The following is a 20,518-nucleotide window of genomic DNA, read 5'->3' on the forward strand; positions in this document are numbered from 1 at the left end:
TACATATTAGACATTTATCAATCTTTCAAGATTATTGCAAACCAAATGTTATTTGAAATATTCTTAATATTGTATTAATGGAAACAGATTTATCTAAACATTGAAATGGGGGTAAGGATATCTCTTAACATGTTAAAAAGTTTTAAAACTGTTTTTAACCTATTCTTATGGTACATCAAAAGCTAAAATATAAATAGGCCACCAAATAATAACTTTTTGGGGGGATTTTAAAGGAACCCTGCAAGAAATACACTGATCTAACTGCTGAAAGATTGCCACAAGTAGATCCTATACACCAAATTTGAAGCCTTCAGCTTTAATAGCAAAAAAGTTGTAGGCATTTAAAAATGACATCTTATGTACAATGAAAATTTTCATTGCTTATGTTAAAGATTTTGAAATTAAACAAAATTATAAGCTTATTTTCGCCATAAATTTAGGTTTCTAGTATCTAATTATATTTTTAGAATAAAAATACCCCTTTTTGAAAATCATCACAAAAAATACAGTTTAACTTATGATGTACCAGGAGTATTGTAGTATTTCCAGCCAAACAGAGGGCTGAATAATCTAAACAACCAATCATAGCTAAGATTGTATTAGTTTCATTTGTTTCCACTATGATTTTACAAATGCAAATTACACTGAATTTTTTCAAAGATTTTGACTATGAAAAGTGGTGTTTTTAATGTAAAAAAATAACCAGTTACCGGGCAACATAAGTTTCTTACAAAGATAAGGTTATAATTTAGTGTCTAGGCAACGTAATTTTATACTGTATTTTCTATTATGAGCAATGGAAATCTTTCAAAATTTTCAATGCACATAAAATGTAATTTTGAAATGTCTAGAACTTTTTTGTTATTGAAGCTGAAGGCTTTAAATTTTGGGTATTGGGTCTACTTGTGGCAGTCTTTCAGCAGTTACAGCGGTGTATTTCTTGCAGGGTTCTTTAAAGATTATTTCTTACTACAGATTGAGAAAGTTTTGGCAGATCATAAGGTTTTTTATTTTAGGGTAAAATTCTTAGTGTTTAGAGTGTTTTGCTTCATAAATATTGTATTCTAGTATAGAGTAAAATTAGTTCTTTTGATTTCATCTATCAAAATTCATTAAAAATATAATTCTTTATGATATATCAATGAATTAACATACAAATGATGATTTCAGAAAGAGTGTTTTAACAAAAAGACTTATTACCAAAATAGTTTAATAATTTTTAAAAATTAAAATGAAAAGAATGAAATCATGATTTATTTTTAAAAGATTTTATTTACATCTTACATTTTAAACCCTTTACAGCTAAATCTTATGTGTTTTAAATGGGTAATAGATCATAAACATATTAATTCAATGATATATTGTTAAGAATTATTTTTTAATGAATTTTGATAGATGAAATCAAAAGACCTAATTTATACTAGATTATAATATTACTAGTGGCTTCGCCCAAGAGGTATAATTACATCTTTTATTACCTGGAGATGCCCCCGCTCAACCACTATTTTAAATAATTTATTCTTAAAAATTGGTGGGGGATTTTTTGTTTTTGGGGGGGTTGGGGGTGTCCCACCCCCCAAGAAAATAGCCTAAAACCCCCACAAGACCAGTAGATATATTCCCTGAAGAGTAGAATCTGATCGCCTCAGTGGTTACCGAGATCTTAAGGGACAGACGGACAGACGATTGGACGGACGGACATCATTCTGCTTTGTATAATAGATGAAGCAAAACACTCTAAAATCTGAGAATTTTACTCCAAAATAAAAAAAAACCTAATGATCTGTAAAAACTTCCTTAACCCTTAACGGTCGGGGGGGGGGGGCGTTGAACGCCCCCCCCCCCCCTTCCGGTTTTTTCTATATCATTTTCTGTGTGTGAAAGATAAAGAGCCCAAACTGCATGACTTTTTAAGTATGGGTATGACACATAACTGAGAGTTAAAATTTTTTGAATATCTCCATCCTGGCGGGCATAGGATGCCAGCAAACCTGCAGGTCCTGATCCTCCAGGTCTCCAGAAATCTTTAAAAGGCTCCTCTGGCCGCAATTTTTGACTTAGAGACTTCAAATTTTAAACTTAAGCTTTTTTACATGTCTACATAAAGTCTTAAAATTTCATAAAGATCCACCGCCGTTTTCCCGCTAAGTACAGCTGCGGTCGCTGAAATTTATACTTTGATATTTCTAATGTAAAATTTACATAAAAATAAACATTTTCTGGAAAAAAATTGTTCTTCTAGCTTCAAAAGTAAGAAAATTACAGCCGTTTGAAATTATTAAGTAAAAAAAGACCTAAAAACAAAGGTTGTTAAATAAAAGGGTGAAGGAAGCGAAAATTGACTTAGACTTATAAAAGGTCGGAAATTCATTATCAAACAGGGGACTTGCACAAAAAATTTTAGCCCTCTAGCTCTAATAGGAACTGAGATAATTAAGGTGCGGCAAGGGGCTTGACTGTAAAGGGTTAATCTATGACAGTTAGGGAGTTGAATCCATTTTTATAGAAGCAGAAATATAATCTATGATTTAGGTTTTGACCCTCTAAAAAACGTAATCTACCATTCCCCTACTACTTTCCCCTCTCTTTGTGATGATATCATCAACGCCGATATGATTTTTGATTATTTTTCTTATGTTTAATTGGTTATTACATTGGCACACATCTTAAATGATAATTCAAATGTTTATTAGTAGCGAAGCTACTCTATAATTCGAAATGTCCGTCCGTCTGTCTGAGACAAAGTTGGGGAAACGTGATTTTCTCGGCTTCTATAAAAGATAGAAAGCTGAAATTCAACATTTCTATTAATATGGAGCATAAATAAGTATAACACATGTCGGTCAGACCCCTTTTTAGCAGGTTTTTGGCTATTTTAATATTTTTCTGAGACAAACAGCTCCTATAAAAGATGGAATCCTGAAATTTTTTGAAACATTCCCATCATTAAGGAGCACAATTAAGTATAAAACATCAATAGCGGTAGGACCGCTTTTTAGCAGGTTTTAGGCTATTTTTATATTTTTCACATTTTTCTCCATATTTTCAGTGTTTATGGTCCGATTTTCAAAATCTTTCAGTTATAGTTTTAAGTTTAAAGAAAACAACCATGACGGCCAGACTGCCTATTTGCAGGTTTTTGGCTATTTTTAAATTTTTCAAGTATTTGCCTTATCTCTGATGTATATGGTCCGATTTTCCAAACTTTTAAAGTTAAGGATATAAAAATTTGATTTTCTGTCGTTTTAAGAAAACAACCATGGCGGTCAGACTGCCTTTTTTCAGGTTTTTGGCTATTTTTATATGCTATATTTTCCCATATCTTTGGTGTTTTTGGTCCAATTTTCAAACTTTTTTGGGATATCAGTATTAAAATTTTTTTTCTCCATTTTTATGAGCATCTTTTATGTAATCTACTTTGACCATCGTCATCATACAAAATAAAATAAGGTTTCGTGTTTATTTACCCCAATAAATCTATTCTTGATTTTAATAAATATACTTTAAATCTACTTTTACGTAGTCCTATCCACAATTTTTTGTGCTTCGCTACTTATGGATGTTGTCATCTTTGTTTCTTCAAATTATATACTATTTTATTCAAATTTTAAATAGTGTCAAAACATTTTGCTTTTGAATGTGCCATGAGGATAAATATTAAAGTTTTAAATTTATTTTCTCTACTAAGATCTTAGATTAATTAATGATGAAATATTTGCCCTATGGACGATGTGTCAACACACACACAAACACACACTCATCGGATACAAAACATTCTCTAGAAAAAATTTCAGAAAAAAAACAATGTTTACCTATTACTTTTGTTCCCGTAAAATTAATTTTAACAATTTTACCATATATTTTTCATGCTTACATGTAATAAAATTTCTCCAGCCAAAGTTTAAAAAAAAAATAAAATTCATATACTTTTTTTGCTGGGGAATATTGTTAAGGAAGAAATAATACTAGGTATTACCATTGTTTACTGGTTTCCTCTGTACTACGACAATCAATGAACGAAAGCTTTTTAATTCAATCTTCTGACGAAGCCTTGTGTGATGCTAGGTTGTTTGGAGTTCTTAGGGAACCACACTTTTTACACATAATTATGTCGAGTTATCCAGGTTTTAAGCTATAACCAGACTAATACAATTGAATATGTCAATATATTTAAGTTATTTATAATCTATGGAATGGCACATTTTCTTTGGGCTAATATAATATTCAACCTACATTTGCCCTTTAATAATTTGAATATACTAAACTTTAAAAATTATTTCCAAGATTTCCTGATATATCTGGAAAGCCAAGGCCCTGTGAGGATAAAACTACAATGTGTTCTGTATGGGCGGAGCAAGGGGCCTGTAGATTAGATACGAATTTTGAAACTGGGTAAAGTTTTCATTACAATAAAGTGTCTAAAAGTTTAAAATTAAGTTTGTAAAAATAGTTTAATTTTAGTATTTTTTCTATAAATCTCTGTTTCTAATGACAGGACATTGAAGAGTGATCCATCAGTGTGCAGCTTTGATATGTTCAATTTCATGTCCTTGGCATGTCAAGAGTCCTGTGGCTGGTGTGGCAAAAAAGTAAAAGCATTTTAATTAATAGAATACCAATTATATATTCTTATTTTTGAATAAAACAGGGTTGTGTTGATGAACATCCAAAGTGTAATGAGTGGGCTAGAAATCAGTATTGTGATCTGAGGCCTTTCTTTATGGGAATTACTTGCAGGTATTATTTTACTAGGTGAAGTAAATAGTTTCCAAATGCAATTTCAATGGTTAATTTTAAGATATTTTATGATTTTGATTTTCAAAATAATTTATCTCTGTTAATTCAATTTCACATTTGAATAGAGAAAGTTGTGGTGTTTGTGGCTTTTTAAGTCCTGAGAATACCGAAGAACAAACTGATCCTATTGGAAATAGCTATACCTATATTCAACAAGAAAATTTTGATTGTGGAAGGTAATTATCTATAATAATTGTAAAGCTAAAGAATACTGATATAAAAAATTTATTTACAGATTTTCAAGCTTGGATGAATTGGAAGCTGCTGGTAAAAGAATTACAAGATTTTCATTTCCTGAAAAAACATCCATTGAAAATGGAACATGGTAATACAGCATGAAACTTAAAAAGTTGTTTTAAGGCTTTACATTTACAGCCTTATTTCTTAATACATTATTAAAATGTGCATGTGTAATATTTCTCTATCCATTTCCACACAATAAGATTTTGTATACATCAATAAACAGTGGAAACTGGGCTAGTAGGTTAAAAACTGTAAGTTAAACTGTTACTTAAACTTACTTATTCAATATCTTTAAAAAGTATGTAATTATAGTGTGTTCTTTTGATTTCAATTAAATATAGATTATTAAATTAAACAGTTTAGATTGTTAGGGTTTAATAACAGATATAGCTGTAATTTTTTGTTTTTTATCTTATTTAAACAAATTTAAAAGTGTAGGATTTCTACTATTATATACTATTTATCTGCTATTTTTACATATTTGGAAAAGGAAATTTTTACTTTATACATGTTTCTAAAATTACTTTTATAAGAAGTGAAAAAAGTGCTCTTCGTGAAAAAAAAATTTGTGAAAACATATTGTTTTATAAAAATATTTAAATTTTTAGAGTTAAATCATATGGCACTATAATATTTTTAAAAAATTGTTAAAAAGCTACTTTTTCCTTAGTCACCTTTTTCAAAACTATGGCTCCAAAAACCTTCAATGTTAAATGATGTAGAAAAAAATATTTTATTATATATTGCTGTGGAAACCTATACAGAAAATATAAGCTCCATTTGAAAACATTTTTAGGGTTCATGCTGTATATAGTTTGACATTTATTGTAAGATTTATAATATGTTACTTACATTTTTAAACATAATACAAATATTTAAATAAAAGAAATTGATTGAAATATAACTATTGTTTTGAATTTCAGTGAAGTAACAAGTGATGATATTGACATAAGGTAAGATTTAAATAAAGTTCAAATATAATTTACTTTATCATTTTCATTCAAAAATTGTTAAATATCTGTTGGATTAGAACTGGTTCTCAGCCATACAAAAAAATATGTATAGCATCATATTATATCCAGTTTTCCAAGAACATTAAAACATTATAAGATTAAAGCCAGTTTTTATGCCCATGCAGACACCCTTTAATCGATTTCTTTGGGGTTCATGTTGTATATAGTTTGACATTTATTGTAAGCTTTATAATGTGTTACTTAGATTTCTAAACATATTACAAATATTTCAATATCTAAATAAAAGAAATTGATTGAAATATAACTATTGTTTTGAATTTCAGTGAAGTAACAAGTGATGATATTGACATAAGGTAAGATTTAAATAAAGTTTAAATATAATTTACTTTATCATTTTCATTCAAAAATTGTTAAATATCTGTTGGATTAGAACCGGTTCTCAGCCATACAAAAAAATATGTATAGCATCATATTATATCCAGTTTTCCAAGAACATTAAAACATTATAAGATTAAAGCCAGTTTTTATGCCCATGCAGACACCCTTTAATCGATTTCTTTGGGGTTCATGCTGTATATAGTTTGACATTTATTGTAAGCTTTATAATGTGTTACTTAGATTTCTAAACATATTACAAATATTTCAATATCTAAATAAAAGAAATTGATTGAAATATAACTATTGTTTTGAATTTTAGTGAAGTAACAAGTGATGATATTGACATAAGGTAAGATTTAAATAAAGTTCAAATATAATTTACTTTACATTTTCATTTAAAACCGTTAAATATCTGGTGGATTTGAACCGGTTCTCAGCCACACAAAAAAATTATGTACAGCATCATAGTATATCCAGTTTTCCAAGAACATTAAAACATTATAAGATTAAAGCCAGTTTTTATGCCCATGCAGACACCCTTTAATCGATTTTTTTGGGGTTCATGCTGTATATAGTTTGACATTTATTGTAAGCTTTATAATGTGTTACTTAGATTTCTAAACATATTACAAATATTTCAATATCTAAATAAAAGAAATTGATTGGAATATAACTATTGTTTTGAATTTCAGTGAAGTAACAAGTGATGATATTGACATAAGGTAAGATTTAAATAAAGTTCAAATATAATTTACTTTACATTTTCATTCAAAACCGTTAAATATCTGGTGGATTTGAACCGGTTCTCAGCCATACAAAAAAATTATGTAAAGCATCATAGTATATCCAGTTTTCCACGAACATTTAAACATTATAAGTTTAAAGTCAGTTTTCAAGCCCATGCCTGTTTATCCATTACAAAAAAGAGTATTTTGAGCTCTTGAATTTTTATAGTTGTCTTAGATTCATATGAGGACATTAATACCCAGTTCATAAACAACTTTTAGAGGTCTATCAATTTATTCTGTAGGTCAACCTAAACAAGTACAACTAACAAATGCCTTTATAAAATTGGTCAACCTAAAGCTTCTTTAGGTCGACCTAAAATTTCCAGAGGTTGACCTATGTCCTTTGTGAACTAGGCTTAAAACAAATGCTAATAATGTTGATCATTTAGAATAGCTGAATCTGAACAGTCGCCTGAAAACAATCCACTTACGGGTAGGTTGCTAAGGTTTTGAGAACATGTCTTCCATGTGTTCAATGAAAAGATCTTCTGTTACATTAGACCATGATTTTTACTCTCTTGACATAATAAGAGATCAATTATAGACATATGTATATGTTACAGTCATTTTACTTGAATATGAAATCTATAGCAAAACATAAAATTATGTGTAAAGATCTTACTAACCACTCAGCCATAAGGGCTTTATTTTATACCTGCTGGCCATGTAATTGTTCATGTCAAACCCCCCTTTTTATCTTTTTAATTATCAATTTATCTATTAAAATTATCAAATACTTACAATAAGAAATTATACTTTGAATAAAGAAGAATTATTTTCAGTTGCAAGTGATGATGAAAATGTTTATCCTCCTGGATTCAATCCAGATGGTAAGATTTTAAAGCAAGGAACAAAACATTCTTAAGTAGTGAAGCACATAATTCATATGTTTACGATGTTACTAATTAGATATCCATTAGGGCTTTACTTCTTTGAGAACACCTGCTGGTCATAAAATTGTTCCTGCCAAACCCTTCTAAAAAACAATACTCTTTATCTCTTAAAATTATCAAATACTTACAATAAGAGTAGAGAGATTACTCAAGAGAGATAATGTCTAATACTGCAGGAGGCTGGCAAAACATTAAATACTTGTCATTGGTTGAATTAAACTGAAATTTTCTAGTTTTCAACATTATAGTTATTTAGAGCTGTTCTTTCAACTTTTACTCAAATCATGTCCATCACATGAAGTACTGCCTTCATATTGTTGTTTCACATCTATGTTTTATCTGTGCATTAATAATAAATATGCTTTATCTATTGCAATCGTTATAAAATAATAAAAATCTCTTTATGAATTTAAGCTGACAAAATCATACTTTTTTCTTGAGTTTCCATTAAAACAAAAAAATAATATCTATTACTTCAAATGTACATGATTTATATTCTTTAATTCCTAATTTGTATCTATTATAAACATTTAAAATACATAAATTCATAGTTTGTTTCATGTTTATAATGAAATAAATTATATAAAAATAAAATAACAACAAATAGAAATACAACAGTATGTTCGTTACGTTTTCAACAGGATCTAGCGTTGTACTGTGTGTACACTGTACACATATCTGTAAGAAGAAAGGGCATAATTTTTTTATTTTGTTCATATAAAGAGTCAGTGGTAAATAGTCGCATTTCTTAAGATATAGCTTTTCTCACGTAAATTATATTATGTAAAAATTTATTTTCTAGTATAGTGTAAATCATATTACAAATCCTTTAATAAGTCAGCTATGAATAGTTGATTTATTTAATATAAAGTTTGCTTTCTAGAAATTATATACTCAAAAATTTTAAGGTGTTTTGTATGCTGGAGGATTTCCTTTGTCAGATTCACGAAAAAAAGGGTTCAGACTATGCTTCTTGTATTTCTATTACAATAAGCAATCATACTTTGAATATAAAAGAATTATCATTCAATTGATCCTGGCAAACCCCCCTCCAAAAAAATAACTTTCTATTTATTAAAATTATCAAATACTTTGAATACAAAAAAATTATTTTCAGTTGCAAGTGATGATGAAAATGTTTATCCTCCTGGATTCAATCCAGATGGTAAGATTTTAAAGCAAGGAACAAAACATTCTTAAGTAGTGAAGCACATAATTCGTTACTAACCAGCTAACCTTTAGGGCTTTCCTTTTTTTATTATTTTCTTTTTATCTATTAAAGAAGGTGTCTTAATTTTTATTTTTATAGCTAGCCGGTGCTTTTAGTAAGTAGTAGATGTAAAATTTTCCAGAGAATTCAGATATGCAATCGGTTTTTTTGTAGACCTCTTATTTTTGAAGTAATTTAAGTTTTTTAAAAAAATAATTAAGTTGGTTTTAAGGTACTAAAACGCAACAAAATAAAAGAAAAAAAATACCAGTATGAACAAAAGTAGTAAGATCTTTAATTTGACACCTTACTTTTTAAATTCTGTTGAGTAATTTTTTTAAAAATTGATTTTTTAAATCTCGGTTTAATCAAAACTTAAACTGTTTTTAAAGCATTTTTGAATGGGGGGTCAAAAATATACTTTGCCACATTTAGAATAAGACTGCAGGGCCAAAATTTTAATTAGGCCCCCAAGTTAGTTTTTTTGGGGATTTTAAAAAATAATTTTTATAGTGGATTGGGTAATTTTTACCCTAGCCGATCTATTATTTATTTTGTGGTAAAATTGTCGCTTATGGAAGAATTTTAATAATTCACTTTATATGCATAGCATACAAAAATAATGTACTCTGTTAGATGCAAATAATATTTTTTCTAAAAAAATTAATTGCATTGAAAAATTTAATATTATAGAAAAAAAAATCGAGATAGAATAATCCTTAAAAAATTGTTGTCTGCTTGGTAATATTTTTCAAATGTCGCCTTTGCGTAAGGAAGTTTGTTTTGAGTCACACTCACTATTATTATTGTTATTATTATTACGTAAGTGTGTGTGTGTGATTATCGACTGTTTGCATTGTGAAGAAATATTGCTTATTTGCACTGTCTAATAGTTAAAAATTATTTATTGTCATAATTTGCTGTAAATATAAACTTAATCCTTGGCTTTTCAACTTTGTAAATACATCAATTGATCGGCTATTTATCCTTTAAGATCCCTCGATTTTAGGAGATTTTAATAAAGGTTCCATATGGTTTTAGGCTGTATTTAAATCTAGGTCTGGTGATTGTTTTAGGCTATTTAACTATCACCCATCTTCTACATGCTCGAGGACTTGGGCATATAGATTTTCTAAAATCAATTAACTTAACCTATTTATTTGTAAAATAAGTCCAATCAATTGCAGAAATCTGTTAAAATGAGGGAGGAAGTTTGAATAATAGAAGATTTATTTGCTTGCTGATATTGTGCTGAGGTATGTTAAAATTTGATTTTATACATATATACTAAACTAGTACGTACGGGTATTACTACGACTTCTCAATAACCTAATTAAATGTATTATTTACACTCATATAAGAAAATCTCAAGCACTTATAAAAAAAATTAAATTGGCAACCATCTAACATTATCGACAGACAGACACAATTATTCGTTATAAACCAATGAATTATGTTCATATCAGATGTTTTATTGATCCCTCTAGATACTAAGGCGTGTCCACTGGTTTTTAAAAACGAAGCTTTTCTATAATTAGGGTCGGTCCGTCCGTCCGTACATCCGTCCGTCACGGATAGCTTTTTTCGTTAATTTAGACATGTTAGAATTGTCCTATCGATTTCAAATTTTGCATGGTGATTCCTTTAGTAGTTAGGTACGAGTTAGAAAGCGTAGCAACTCTATAATCATTACCAGAATGTCCGTACGTCCATTTTAAACATGTTGATTTTTTTACTTTTTTAAATAGCTTTTTTCGTTAATTTAGGCATGTTAGAATTGTCCTATTGATTTCAAATTTTGCATGGTGATTCATGTAGTAGTTAGGTACGAGTTAGAAAGCGTAGCAACTCCATAATCATTACCAGAATGTCCATACTTCCATTTTAAACATGATGATTTTTTTACATTTTTAACAAAAAAAGGGGGGGGGGGGGGGCGAAAGTGACACTTTTTGAAACCAAAACTAAAAGTCAACAAAGGAACTCAACTAAAAAAAGAGTTACAGGTCTGAGATTTTGCATGGCAGTTGCTTTATAGGGGTAAAATATGGAACTGTGAAGAAACGGCGGCGCAACCGCCGAAAACCGCCGTTTCCCGCCGAAATTTTGTTTGCCTTTTCTCAGCAGTTGCACCGCCGTTTCTTCACAGTTCCATATTGTACCCCTATAGAGCAACTGCCATGCAAAATGTCAGACCTGGAACACTTTTTTTTTAGTTGAGTTCCTTTGACTTTTAGTTATGGTTTCAAAAAGTGTCTTTTTCGCCCCCCCCCCCCCCCCTTTGTATGTGACCAAATCATTCGATTGGTCTGATTTTTGGTATACTGATTCCTGGGACAACAAAGTATAATATTAAAAGCAAAGCAACTCTATAATCAAGTCCTAAAAATGTAAGTATGTCCATAATCAATATCCTGTATCAAGCAGTTTTTCAACAAATTTACTTACAATTTTGCTTTTACTCTTATACATTCGCATTCTGATTATTCAGTTCTGACATTATACAAGTGTTAATGTCCGTTTGTCCTACCGTTTCAGAGCTTCCCTTTATGGATGTTGTCATCCTTGTTAAAAAAGTTTATTGATACCTAGATAATCCTATGTCCAATGCAAAATTGTTTTTATTCCAGTAGTTTGGTTTTAAAACCGCTGGATTAGAACCGATTCTCAGTCATACTGAAAAAATCATGTTTAGCATCATTTCACAGATAATTTTCCACGTACATTAAAATAAAAATCTTAAACTTAATTTAGTTTAACAGTTTTATTTAGGTACCTGGGCTTCCGGCCCCTCATAACTAAAAAAAAATGTGTATATATCTTATTAATTTTCATTTTGATATCCGCGTTAAGCTGTCTATAATACGCGACGCGATAATAGTCATTTCTTACATCGTATTATAAACTGCTTTCTGCGGATATAAAATGTACAATTATAAGATAAAAACATGTTTATTTAGCCCCAAGATGCCGAATACACGGGCTATTAAACTGGATATGATACAATGCTATTCATCATTTTTTTCTTATGGATGAGAACCAGTTTTAATTTGCTGGATATTAATCATTACGATTGAATATGATAAAAACTATAAGGGGGGGGGGGCGTAATGACATAAGCTCTTAAACCGTGAGCAAAATGGTCTAAATATTGAGCTAGACCCTTCAAACTTGGTATATAAGCTTAGTCCTATAGGTATTACATCTAAATGGCAAAAAAATCCAAAAAATTTTATTTATAGGTTAGGTTAGGTAAGGAAAACCCTGCGGAAATGGGGTTTTTAGGCTTTTTTTGGTCTATTTTGATGTGGAAACTTGCCTTAAATTGTTTTTTCTTAGGGTCTTAACTTAAATACACTGTATCTATTCATATGGACATTATTTAAGATGATTCAGCAAGTCGGGGACCGACCCGAGGGGGCTAGGTGGGTGGCCCGCAGGGGTTAAGTTCATTTTTCCCAATATATTTGTTGTGATACATCAAATTATAGGTTTTTAGGTCAAGGAACTCAAATTCAGAGCTAAAATGAGCATTAGACTAATCTGAAGCTAGCCCCAGCGGGCTAGGTTGGTGGCCCGCAGGGGTTAAGTGCATTTTTTCTAATATATATCTTGTTATATATCAAACTATAGGTTTTTTAGGTCAAGAAACTCAAATTCTGAGCGAAAATTAGCATTAGACTGACCTGAAGCTAACCCCCCCGGGCTAAGTTGGTCTTCTGCAGGGCTTAAGAGCATTTACCTAACCTAACCTAGAAACTTACTTATATTTTTACAGGTTTTTTTCTTGAATAAACTGTGTCTATTAATGAAGACTTTATTTAAGATGATCCAGCAAGTCGGGGACCGACCCCAGCGGGCTAGGTGGGTGGCCCGCAGGGGTTAAGTGCATTTTTCCCAATATATATGTTACGATACATCAAATTATAAGTTTTTTAGGTCAGTTAACCCAAATTCAGAGCTAGAATTAGCATAAGACTAATCTGAAACTAGCCCCAGCGGGCTAGGTTGGTGGCCCGCAGGGGTTAAATGCATTATTTCCAATATAGATCTTGTTATATATCAAAATGAAGGTTTTTAAGGTCAAGAAACTCAAATTCAGAGCTAAAATTGGCATAAGACTTACCTGAAGCTAACCCCTGCGGGCTAGGTAGATTTTCCACAGGGCTTATGTGCATTTTACCTAACCTAACCTAGATACTTACTTATTCTTTTTGGTTTTTTCCTTGAACAAACTGTGTCTATTAATGAGGACATTAATTTAGATAATCCAGCAAGTTGGGGACCGACCCCAGCGGGCTAGGTGGGTGGCCCACAGGGGTGTAGTGCATTTTTTCTAAAGTATGTGTTGTCATACATCAAATTATAGGTTTTTTATGTCAAGAAACTCAAATTCAGAGCTATTTTAAGCATTAGACTGACCTAAGGCTAACCCCCGCGGATTAGGTGGGTGGCCTGCAGGGGTAAATTTTCCAAATTATGTGTTGTTATACATCAAACTATAGGTTTTTAAAGTCAATTTGGAGCTAAAAAAAACACAATAGCAACCTGATTCTAGTTTTTTCGTGGTATGTGGTATACATTAAATTAAAAAATTGTATACTATTAGCATATTAAATTCTTCCACCGCTAACATTGTAGGTACTATCAAAATTGAAATTCTTTCAAATATATGCCATATAAATGTAGTTTAACAAATTAACCAGGAAAAACTATGCAGTTCACTAAATTAAGTTCAAATGCATTTCGTGAAACTACCCCTTTGAATTTCTGGACCTAAAAAAACTATAATTTTATGTATGACAACTAAAAATGCACTTAACCCCTGCGGGCCACGCACCTAGCCTGCTGGGGTCTTTAATCTTAAATAATGTTCTAATAAATAGACACAGTTTATTCCAGAAAAAAACCATAAAAAAACAAGTAAGGTTCTAGGTTAGGTTAGGTAAAATGCACTTAAGACTTGCAGGCAACCCACCTAGCCCGCTGGGACTAGCTTCAGATTAGTCTGATGCTCTTATTAGCTATAAATTTGAGTTTCTTAACCTTAAAAACCTATAGTTGGATGTATGACAACACATACTTTAAAAAAAATGCATTTAACCCCTGAGGGACACCCACCTAGCCCGCTGGGGTCGGTCTTCGACTTGCTGGATCATCTGAAATAAGGTCCTCATGAATGGACAGTTTATTTGAAAAAAAACCTAAAAAAAAATATTAAATGTAAGTTTCTAGGTTAGGTTAGGTAAAATGCACTTAAGCCCTGTGGGCTACCTATCTAGCCCGCTGTGGTTAGCTTCAGATTAGTCTAATGCTTATATCAGCTCTGAATTTGAGTCAACTAAAAACATATAATTGGATTATCACAACATATATATTGGGGAAAATGCACTTAACCCCTGCAGGCCATCCACCTAGCCCGCTGGGGTCGGTCTTCGACTTGCTGAATCATCTGAAATAAGGTCCTCATGAATGGACAGTTTATTCTAGAAAAAAACCTAAAAAAAATAATAAATGTAAGTTTCTAGGTTAGCTTAGGTAAAATGCACTTAAGCCCTGTGGGCAACCCAGCTAGCCCGCTGGGGTTAGCTTCAGATTATTCTAATGCTTATTTTAGCTCTGAATTTGAGTTCTTTGACCTAAAAAACATATCATTTGATGTATCACATCATATATATTGGGGAAAATGCACTTAACCCCTGCGGGCCACCCACCTAGCCCGCTGGGGTCGGTCCCCGACTTGCTGGATTATCTTAAATAAAGTCTTCATTAATAGACAGAGTTTTAAGAAAAAACCTGTAAAAATATAAGTAAGTTTCTAGGTTAGGTTAGGTAAATGCTCTTAAGCCCTGCAGAAAACCAACCTAGCCCGGGGGGGTTAGCTTCAGGTCAGTCTAATGCTAATTTTCGCTCAGAATTTGAGTTTCTTGACCTAAAAAACCTATAGTTTGATATATAACAAGATATATATTAGAAAAAATGCACTTAACCCCTGCGGGCCACCAACCTAGCCCGCTGGGGCTAGCTTCAGATTAGTCTAATGCTCATTTTAGCTCTGAATTTGAGTTCCTTGACCTAAAAACCTATAATTTGATGTATCACAACAAATATATTGGGAAAAATGAACTTAACCCCTGCGGGCCACCCACCTAGCCCCCTCGGGTCGGTCCCCGACTTGCTGAATCATCTTAAATAATGTCCATATGAATAGATACAGTGTATTTAAGTTAAAACCCTAAGAAAAAACAATTTAAGGCAAGTTTCCACATCAAAATAGACCAAAAAAGCCTAAAAACCCCATTTCCGCAGGGTTTTTCTTACCTAACCTAACCTAAAAATAAAATTTTTTGGATTTTTTTGCCATTTAGATGTAATACCTATAGGACTAGGCTTATATACCAAGTTTGAAGGGTCTAGCTCAATATTTAGACCATTTTGCTCACGGTTTAAGAGCTTATGTCATTACGCCCCCCCCCCTTATTTATTTTTTCAGTAGTGGTGAAGGATGTTTATTTAGTATCACTGCACTGAAGAATATTCTTTCATTCAACACAGGTTAATTATTATTATGAGCAGCGTAGCTATTCTAAATTTCGGGGTTCTCTACACGTTGTTTCGTGTACATTCATTTAATCTGTAACACACATATTTTTAAGGAAAAGAGAATAAACAACAAAGGGGGGAGGCGGATGTGCCACTTTTTGAAACCTAAAGTAAAACGCACATGATCTCAGCCTATAAAAGAGTTATAACTCTAAAATTCGGCACAACAGTTGCTTTTGTGGAGAACAATATCGAACTGTGAAGAAACGGCGAAAAGTGTCAAGTGAAAATATAAGCGAAATTCTTATGAAAATAAAAGTTTATCTCACATGATTGAAAATTGTCTATTTGTTGGGAAACGGCGGTTTTTGGCGGGAGCGGCGGTTTCGCCGCCGTTTCGTCACAGTTCCATATTGTTCACCACAAAAGCAACTGCTGTGCAGAATTTTAGAGCTGTAACTCTTTTATGGGCCGAGATCATGCACGTTTTACTATTGGTTTCAAAAAGTGGCACATCCGCCTCCCCCCTTAATGTTCATCCCTAATTTAAAATAGAATTCCCCCTTCTCTAGATTAGAGTTATCGTATGAAAGTTTGGACATTATAGTTGAAACCAACCAATTAAGAAAAGTAACTGAATACAAAATTCATAAAAGCTTTCTAGAACAGGGACAAGCAAGGGCGTCCAAGCTTTTTTTTTTGGGGGGGGGGGGGGTTTAAAATGTCCCGCAATTTTTTTTACACCCAAAACATTTTTAACCTTGGGGTAAAATTTACTTGAATTCTGATGGGTGGGGGGGGGAGGATTAATACCCCCCTATTATCTTTTGGCGAGGTAATTACCCCCCTAAAAAAATTTGCCGCCGAGGTAAAATTTTTGTGCAAACACTAAAAAAAAAAGCATCACTGCTGGTAGGTTCTTAAAATCACTTGCTTTCGTTTTTGCTTTGTCCCCCTTTGGGAGAGAGGGATTGGGGTACAGAAATTCATCTAGGTGGAGAAAATATACACAGCTTGTACAATGTACACTATTACACCGGGGGGGGGGGGGGGGGGGGAATCAGTTGAAATATTTTACGCTAATAAATGTTTTTTCTTTCGTTGTGATTAATAGTTCTTGTTATTTTAGAAGCCGGAAAGTAAGCGACGACAGCCTGGCCTCTGGAAACGTTGGAAAAAAGATACTGATACAAACAAAAAATGTTAATTCTATAGAACCTAATTATCCTTATTAACTTATTTTGCAATAATAAAAGAATATCAAAATACTTAATTTTCATAGTTCAGACATTATTCTATTTCATATTTCAAATTAAGTAGGTAATTAAGTTCTGCTATATTCCTAAAAGATAACTTTTTATAGATAGTTTTGAATTAAGGTTGGATGTTTTGATGACTTGATGTTAAAACTAAGCTCATCGTTTTATTTTATCTATTTTGAGACTTGGGATCAATCAATAAAAGGCCATCCATATTTGTGTTCTTTAAAGCATGGATCGGCAGCTGTTCATCAGCCGCCTGTAAGCCTAAAAAAATACCTAAACCTTTTACGATTTTTAAAAATAAGCTGTTAGTCTAAACCTGACCGAAATATGGCAATCTATCTTTAAGAAAAAGTTTTTCAAGCATACAAACAGGTTTAGATTTAGGGCTTAGTTGCAACTGACGCGCGGCTGCAGAGCCCTGCTTAAAAGGCTTTGTGACTACGTCAAATTAAACTAACCGACCTTATAATTTATTATGTACTCTGTATTAATTTAGTATTTAATATAGTATTTACTCTGTCAATAGCTTTAAAAATATTTATCTAGCCTTACTAAACTAGCCTAGTTTTCACTTCATTTGTCACATATCAGCAGGAAACACTTTTAAAAAAGGATAATTTTGAACATTTTATTAAAAAAAGATACCAACACAAAAATTATTCCTTAAAATAAAATAATATGCCAGACGAAATTGCCAAAATCAGAATAATTTATTTTCTCGTTTTCATTCAAAACCTATTAAAATCCGGTGGATTAGAACCGGTTCTCAGCTATACCACAAAATTATGCCTAGCATCGTATTATATACAGTTTTCTACAAATAAAAAAACTGGTATTAATCTTATAACTTTACATTTTATATCCGAGGAAAGCTGTTTATATAACAATGCGAGACATTATCAGTGTTTCTCGGATTTGTGCGTTTAGCACGCAGATTTTTCTCTCCATAAAACTGTATAATACGATGCGGTGATATTTTAACCCTTAACAGTTGGGCCCCTTGCCGCACCTTAATCGGTCGGGGGGGGGGCGGGGGGGTTCAACGCCCCCCTCCTATTATCTCAATTCCTATTATTGTAAGAGGGCTAAATTTTTTGTGCAAGTCCCCTGTTTGATAATGAATTTTCGACCTTAAGCAAGTCAAAGTCAATTTTCGCTTCCTTCACCCTTTTATTTAACAACCTTTGTTTATGTCCTTTTTACTTAAAAATTTTAAACGACTGTAAATTTCTTATTTTTTAAGCTAGAAGAACAATTTTTGGCAGACACTGTTTATCTTTGTGTAAAGGGGGGGAGGCGAATGTGTCACTTTTTGAAATCAAAAGTAAAACGTGCATGATCTCAGCCAATAAAAGAGTTACAGCTCTAAAATTCTACACAGCAGTTACTTTTGTGGTGAACAATATGAAACTGTGAAGAAACGGCGGCGGAAATGCCGCTCAAACCGAAAACCGCCGTTTCCCGCCGAATTATTTTTGCCTTTTCTCACTATAATAGACAGTTTTCAATCATCTAAGATAAACTTTGTTTTCAAAAAATTTTGCTTATATTTTTACTTGACACTTGTAAGATTTTACACTTTAAATTTTTTAAAATATTGACATGTTTGAAATATTATAAGTGTCACATGAAAATATAAGGGAAATTTTTATGAGAAAAGAAGTTTATCTCAGATGATTGAGAACTGTCTAATTTAGCAAGAAAAAAAAATTTGGCAGGAAACGGCGGTTCCGCCGCCGTTTCTTCACAGTTCCATATTGTTCTCCACAAAAGCAACTGCTGTGCTGAATTTTAGAGTTATATCTCTTTTATGGGCTGAGATCATGCACGTTTTACTTTTGGTTTCAAAAAGTGTCACACCCGCCTCCCCCCAAATTTTATATTAGAAATATCAAAATATAATTTTCAGCGGCCGCAGCTCTACTTGGCAGCTGCCAGCCGCCGCAGTCGGCGGGAAAACGGCGGCGGATCTTTATAAAATTTTAATACATTATGTAGACTTAACCTTAAGTTTAAAATTTGAAGTCTCTAAGTCAAAAATTGCGGCCACAGGAGCCTTTTAAAGATTTCTGAAGACCTGCAGGATCATACCTGGAACCTGAAATTGACTTGAACACCTGTATTTTATATGAGGATGTACTACTAGGGGATATTTAAGTATTTTGGTAAGATAAAATGCTTTGTTAAAGTCAAAAAGATATTTTAGCTCTTTACCTGGATGACCCTGCCAGGTTTGCTGGCATCCTGTGCCCGCCAGGATAGAGATATTTAAAAAATTCCAACTCTCAGTTATGCAGGGGTGTATATTTTCAAATTTGACCCTGCTGAGGGGGGGGGGGAATAAAAAGTATGTGGTTAGGGGAAAGAACGTAAAAATTAAGAGAACTGGAAGCATTTGTTTCCATTTTTCTCACCTTTTTGGTGAAAAAAACTGAAAGAAAATGTGTGAGGGGGTATAATAGGAATAAAATAAAGAGTTTTGTAAATATTTTTACCATTTTATTTCCTTCCCTGCTGGAAAAAAAAACTAGGAGGGGAAAAATGTTTAAAAATTTGCTGCCGGGGGAAAAAAATAAATCTTTTGCAGAATATACACCCCTGCAGTTATGTGTTATTCCCATACTTTAAAAGTCACGCAATTCAGGCTCTTGATCTTTCACAAACAGAAAATGAGATAAAAAAACCGGAGCCCCCCCCCCCCCCACCATTAAGGGTTAATATTTGCATTTGACATTTAGTTTGGTCTCGGATGATTAAAAATTGTCTAATTTGGCAAAAAAATTGTAATTACAAATTCGTTGTGAAACTGCTTTTTTCGGCGGGAGCAGCGGTTCCGACGCCATTTCTTCAGTTTTTATTGAGTTCCTTTTTGCCTTTTTAGTTGAAGATAGATTTTTTATTCATTGTTTTTTTGTGATATAACTCTGTATGTTATAAAATACCTCATAATAGTAATTTGTACCTACTATTTGTCATTGTGATAAAACTTTAAAAGCTGTAAAAATTCATTGTAGGTACTATAATCAGATTTTCAATACCTATGTTTTTTTTATTTTTTTCACCTCAGTCTGATTTTTTTTACATAAATAAATATTATTAAAACTTATAATTTGTTCCATTAAATATTTGTCATTTTTAAAAGCGAGGCTACACTATACCTAATTCACTTTGTCTGTATTCAAGTCAGCTAAAATTTTAGATTCCTATGACTTAAAAAAAACAGTGACAAGCCATTTTCACTCCACAGGGGGAGCATAGGCCCTTGACAATTAGTCATTGTTTCTGTAACAGTGTGATTTTTTTATGGATATGGTTGTCAGACCTAGGCCCTGTGATTGCGGTGAAAAGCGTCCATTTGCCCATCAGACAACCAACCCTTTGATTGCACGACCTTTGTCTGAGAAGTCCTAACTGTATATGGTAGTAA

The 20,518-nt window shown here is 32.1% G+C and overlaps 1 protein-coding gene and 1 long non-coding RNA gene across 10 annotated transcripts in view; both read left to right on the forward strand.

Moving 5' to 3' along the window:
- Nucleotides 1-20,518, forward strand: part of LOC145330046 (uncharacterized) — a 50,581-nt gene that overhangs the window by 3,489 nt on the left and 26,574 nt on the right. Inside the window, exons 8-19 of one of the 7 annotated variants that reach the window (XM_080174581.1) lie at nt 4,285-4,392; nt 4,496-4,589; nt 4,649-4,737; nt 4,863-4,973; nt 5,033-5,122; nt 5,964-5,993; nt 6,338-6,367; nt 6,712-6,741; nt 7,085-7,114; nt 7,570-7,613; nt 7,963-8,010; nt 9,191-9,238. In XM_080174581.1, the coding sequence (XP_080030707.1) occupies nt 4,285-4,392; nt 4,496-4,589; nt 4,649-4,737; nt 4,863-4,973; nt 5,033-5,122; nt 5,964-5,993; nt 6,338-6,367; nt 6,712-6,741; nt 7,085-7,114; nt 7,570-7,613; nt 7,963-8,010; nt 9,191-9,238 (752 nt within the window). The remainder of the gene's footprint in view (nt 1-4,284; nt 4,393-4,495; nt 4,590-4,648; nt 4,738-4,862; nt 4,974-5,032; nt 5,123-5,963; nt 5,994-6,337; nt 6,368-6,711; nt 6,742-7,084; nt 7,115-7,569; nt 7,614-7,962; nt 8,011-9,190; nt 9,239-20,518) is intronic. The other 6 variants (XM_080174582.1, XM_080174583.1, XM_080174586.1 and 3 more) reach the window with 6 other exon arrangements.
- Nucleotides 10,454-20,468, forward strand: LOC145330044 (uncharacterized). Of its 3 annotated transcripts, none has more exons than XR_013883219.1 (4): nt 10,454-10,539; nt 15,777-15,838; nt 16,956-18,081; nt 19,830-20,468. It is a non-coding gene; the product is annotated as an uncharacterized LOC145330044 (long non-coding RNA). The 3 variants fall into 3 exon arrangements; XR_013883220.1 differs by having other exon boundaries at nt 16,956-18,060; XR_013883221.1 differs by having other exon boundaries at nt 10,474-10,539; nt 15,780-15,838.

This window comes from Acartia tonsa, chromosome 10 (assembly GCF_053477335.1).
Source record: "Acartia tonsa isolate MP-2025a chromosome 10, ASM5347733v1, whole genome shotgun sequence".
Lineage (NCBI taxonomy): Eukaryota > Metazoa > Arthropoda > Copepoda > Calanoida > Acartiidae > Acartia > Acartia tonsa.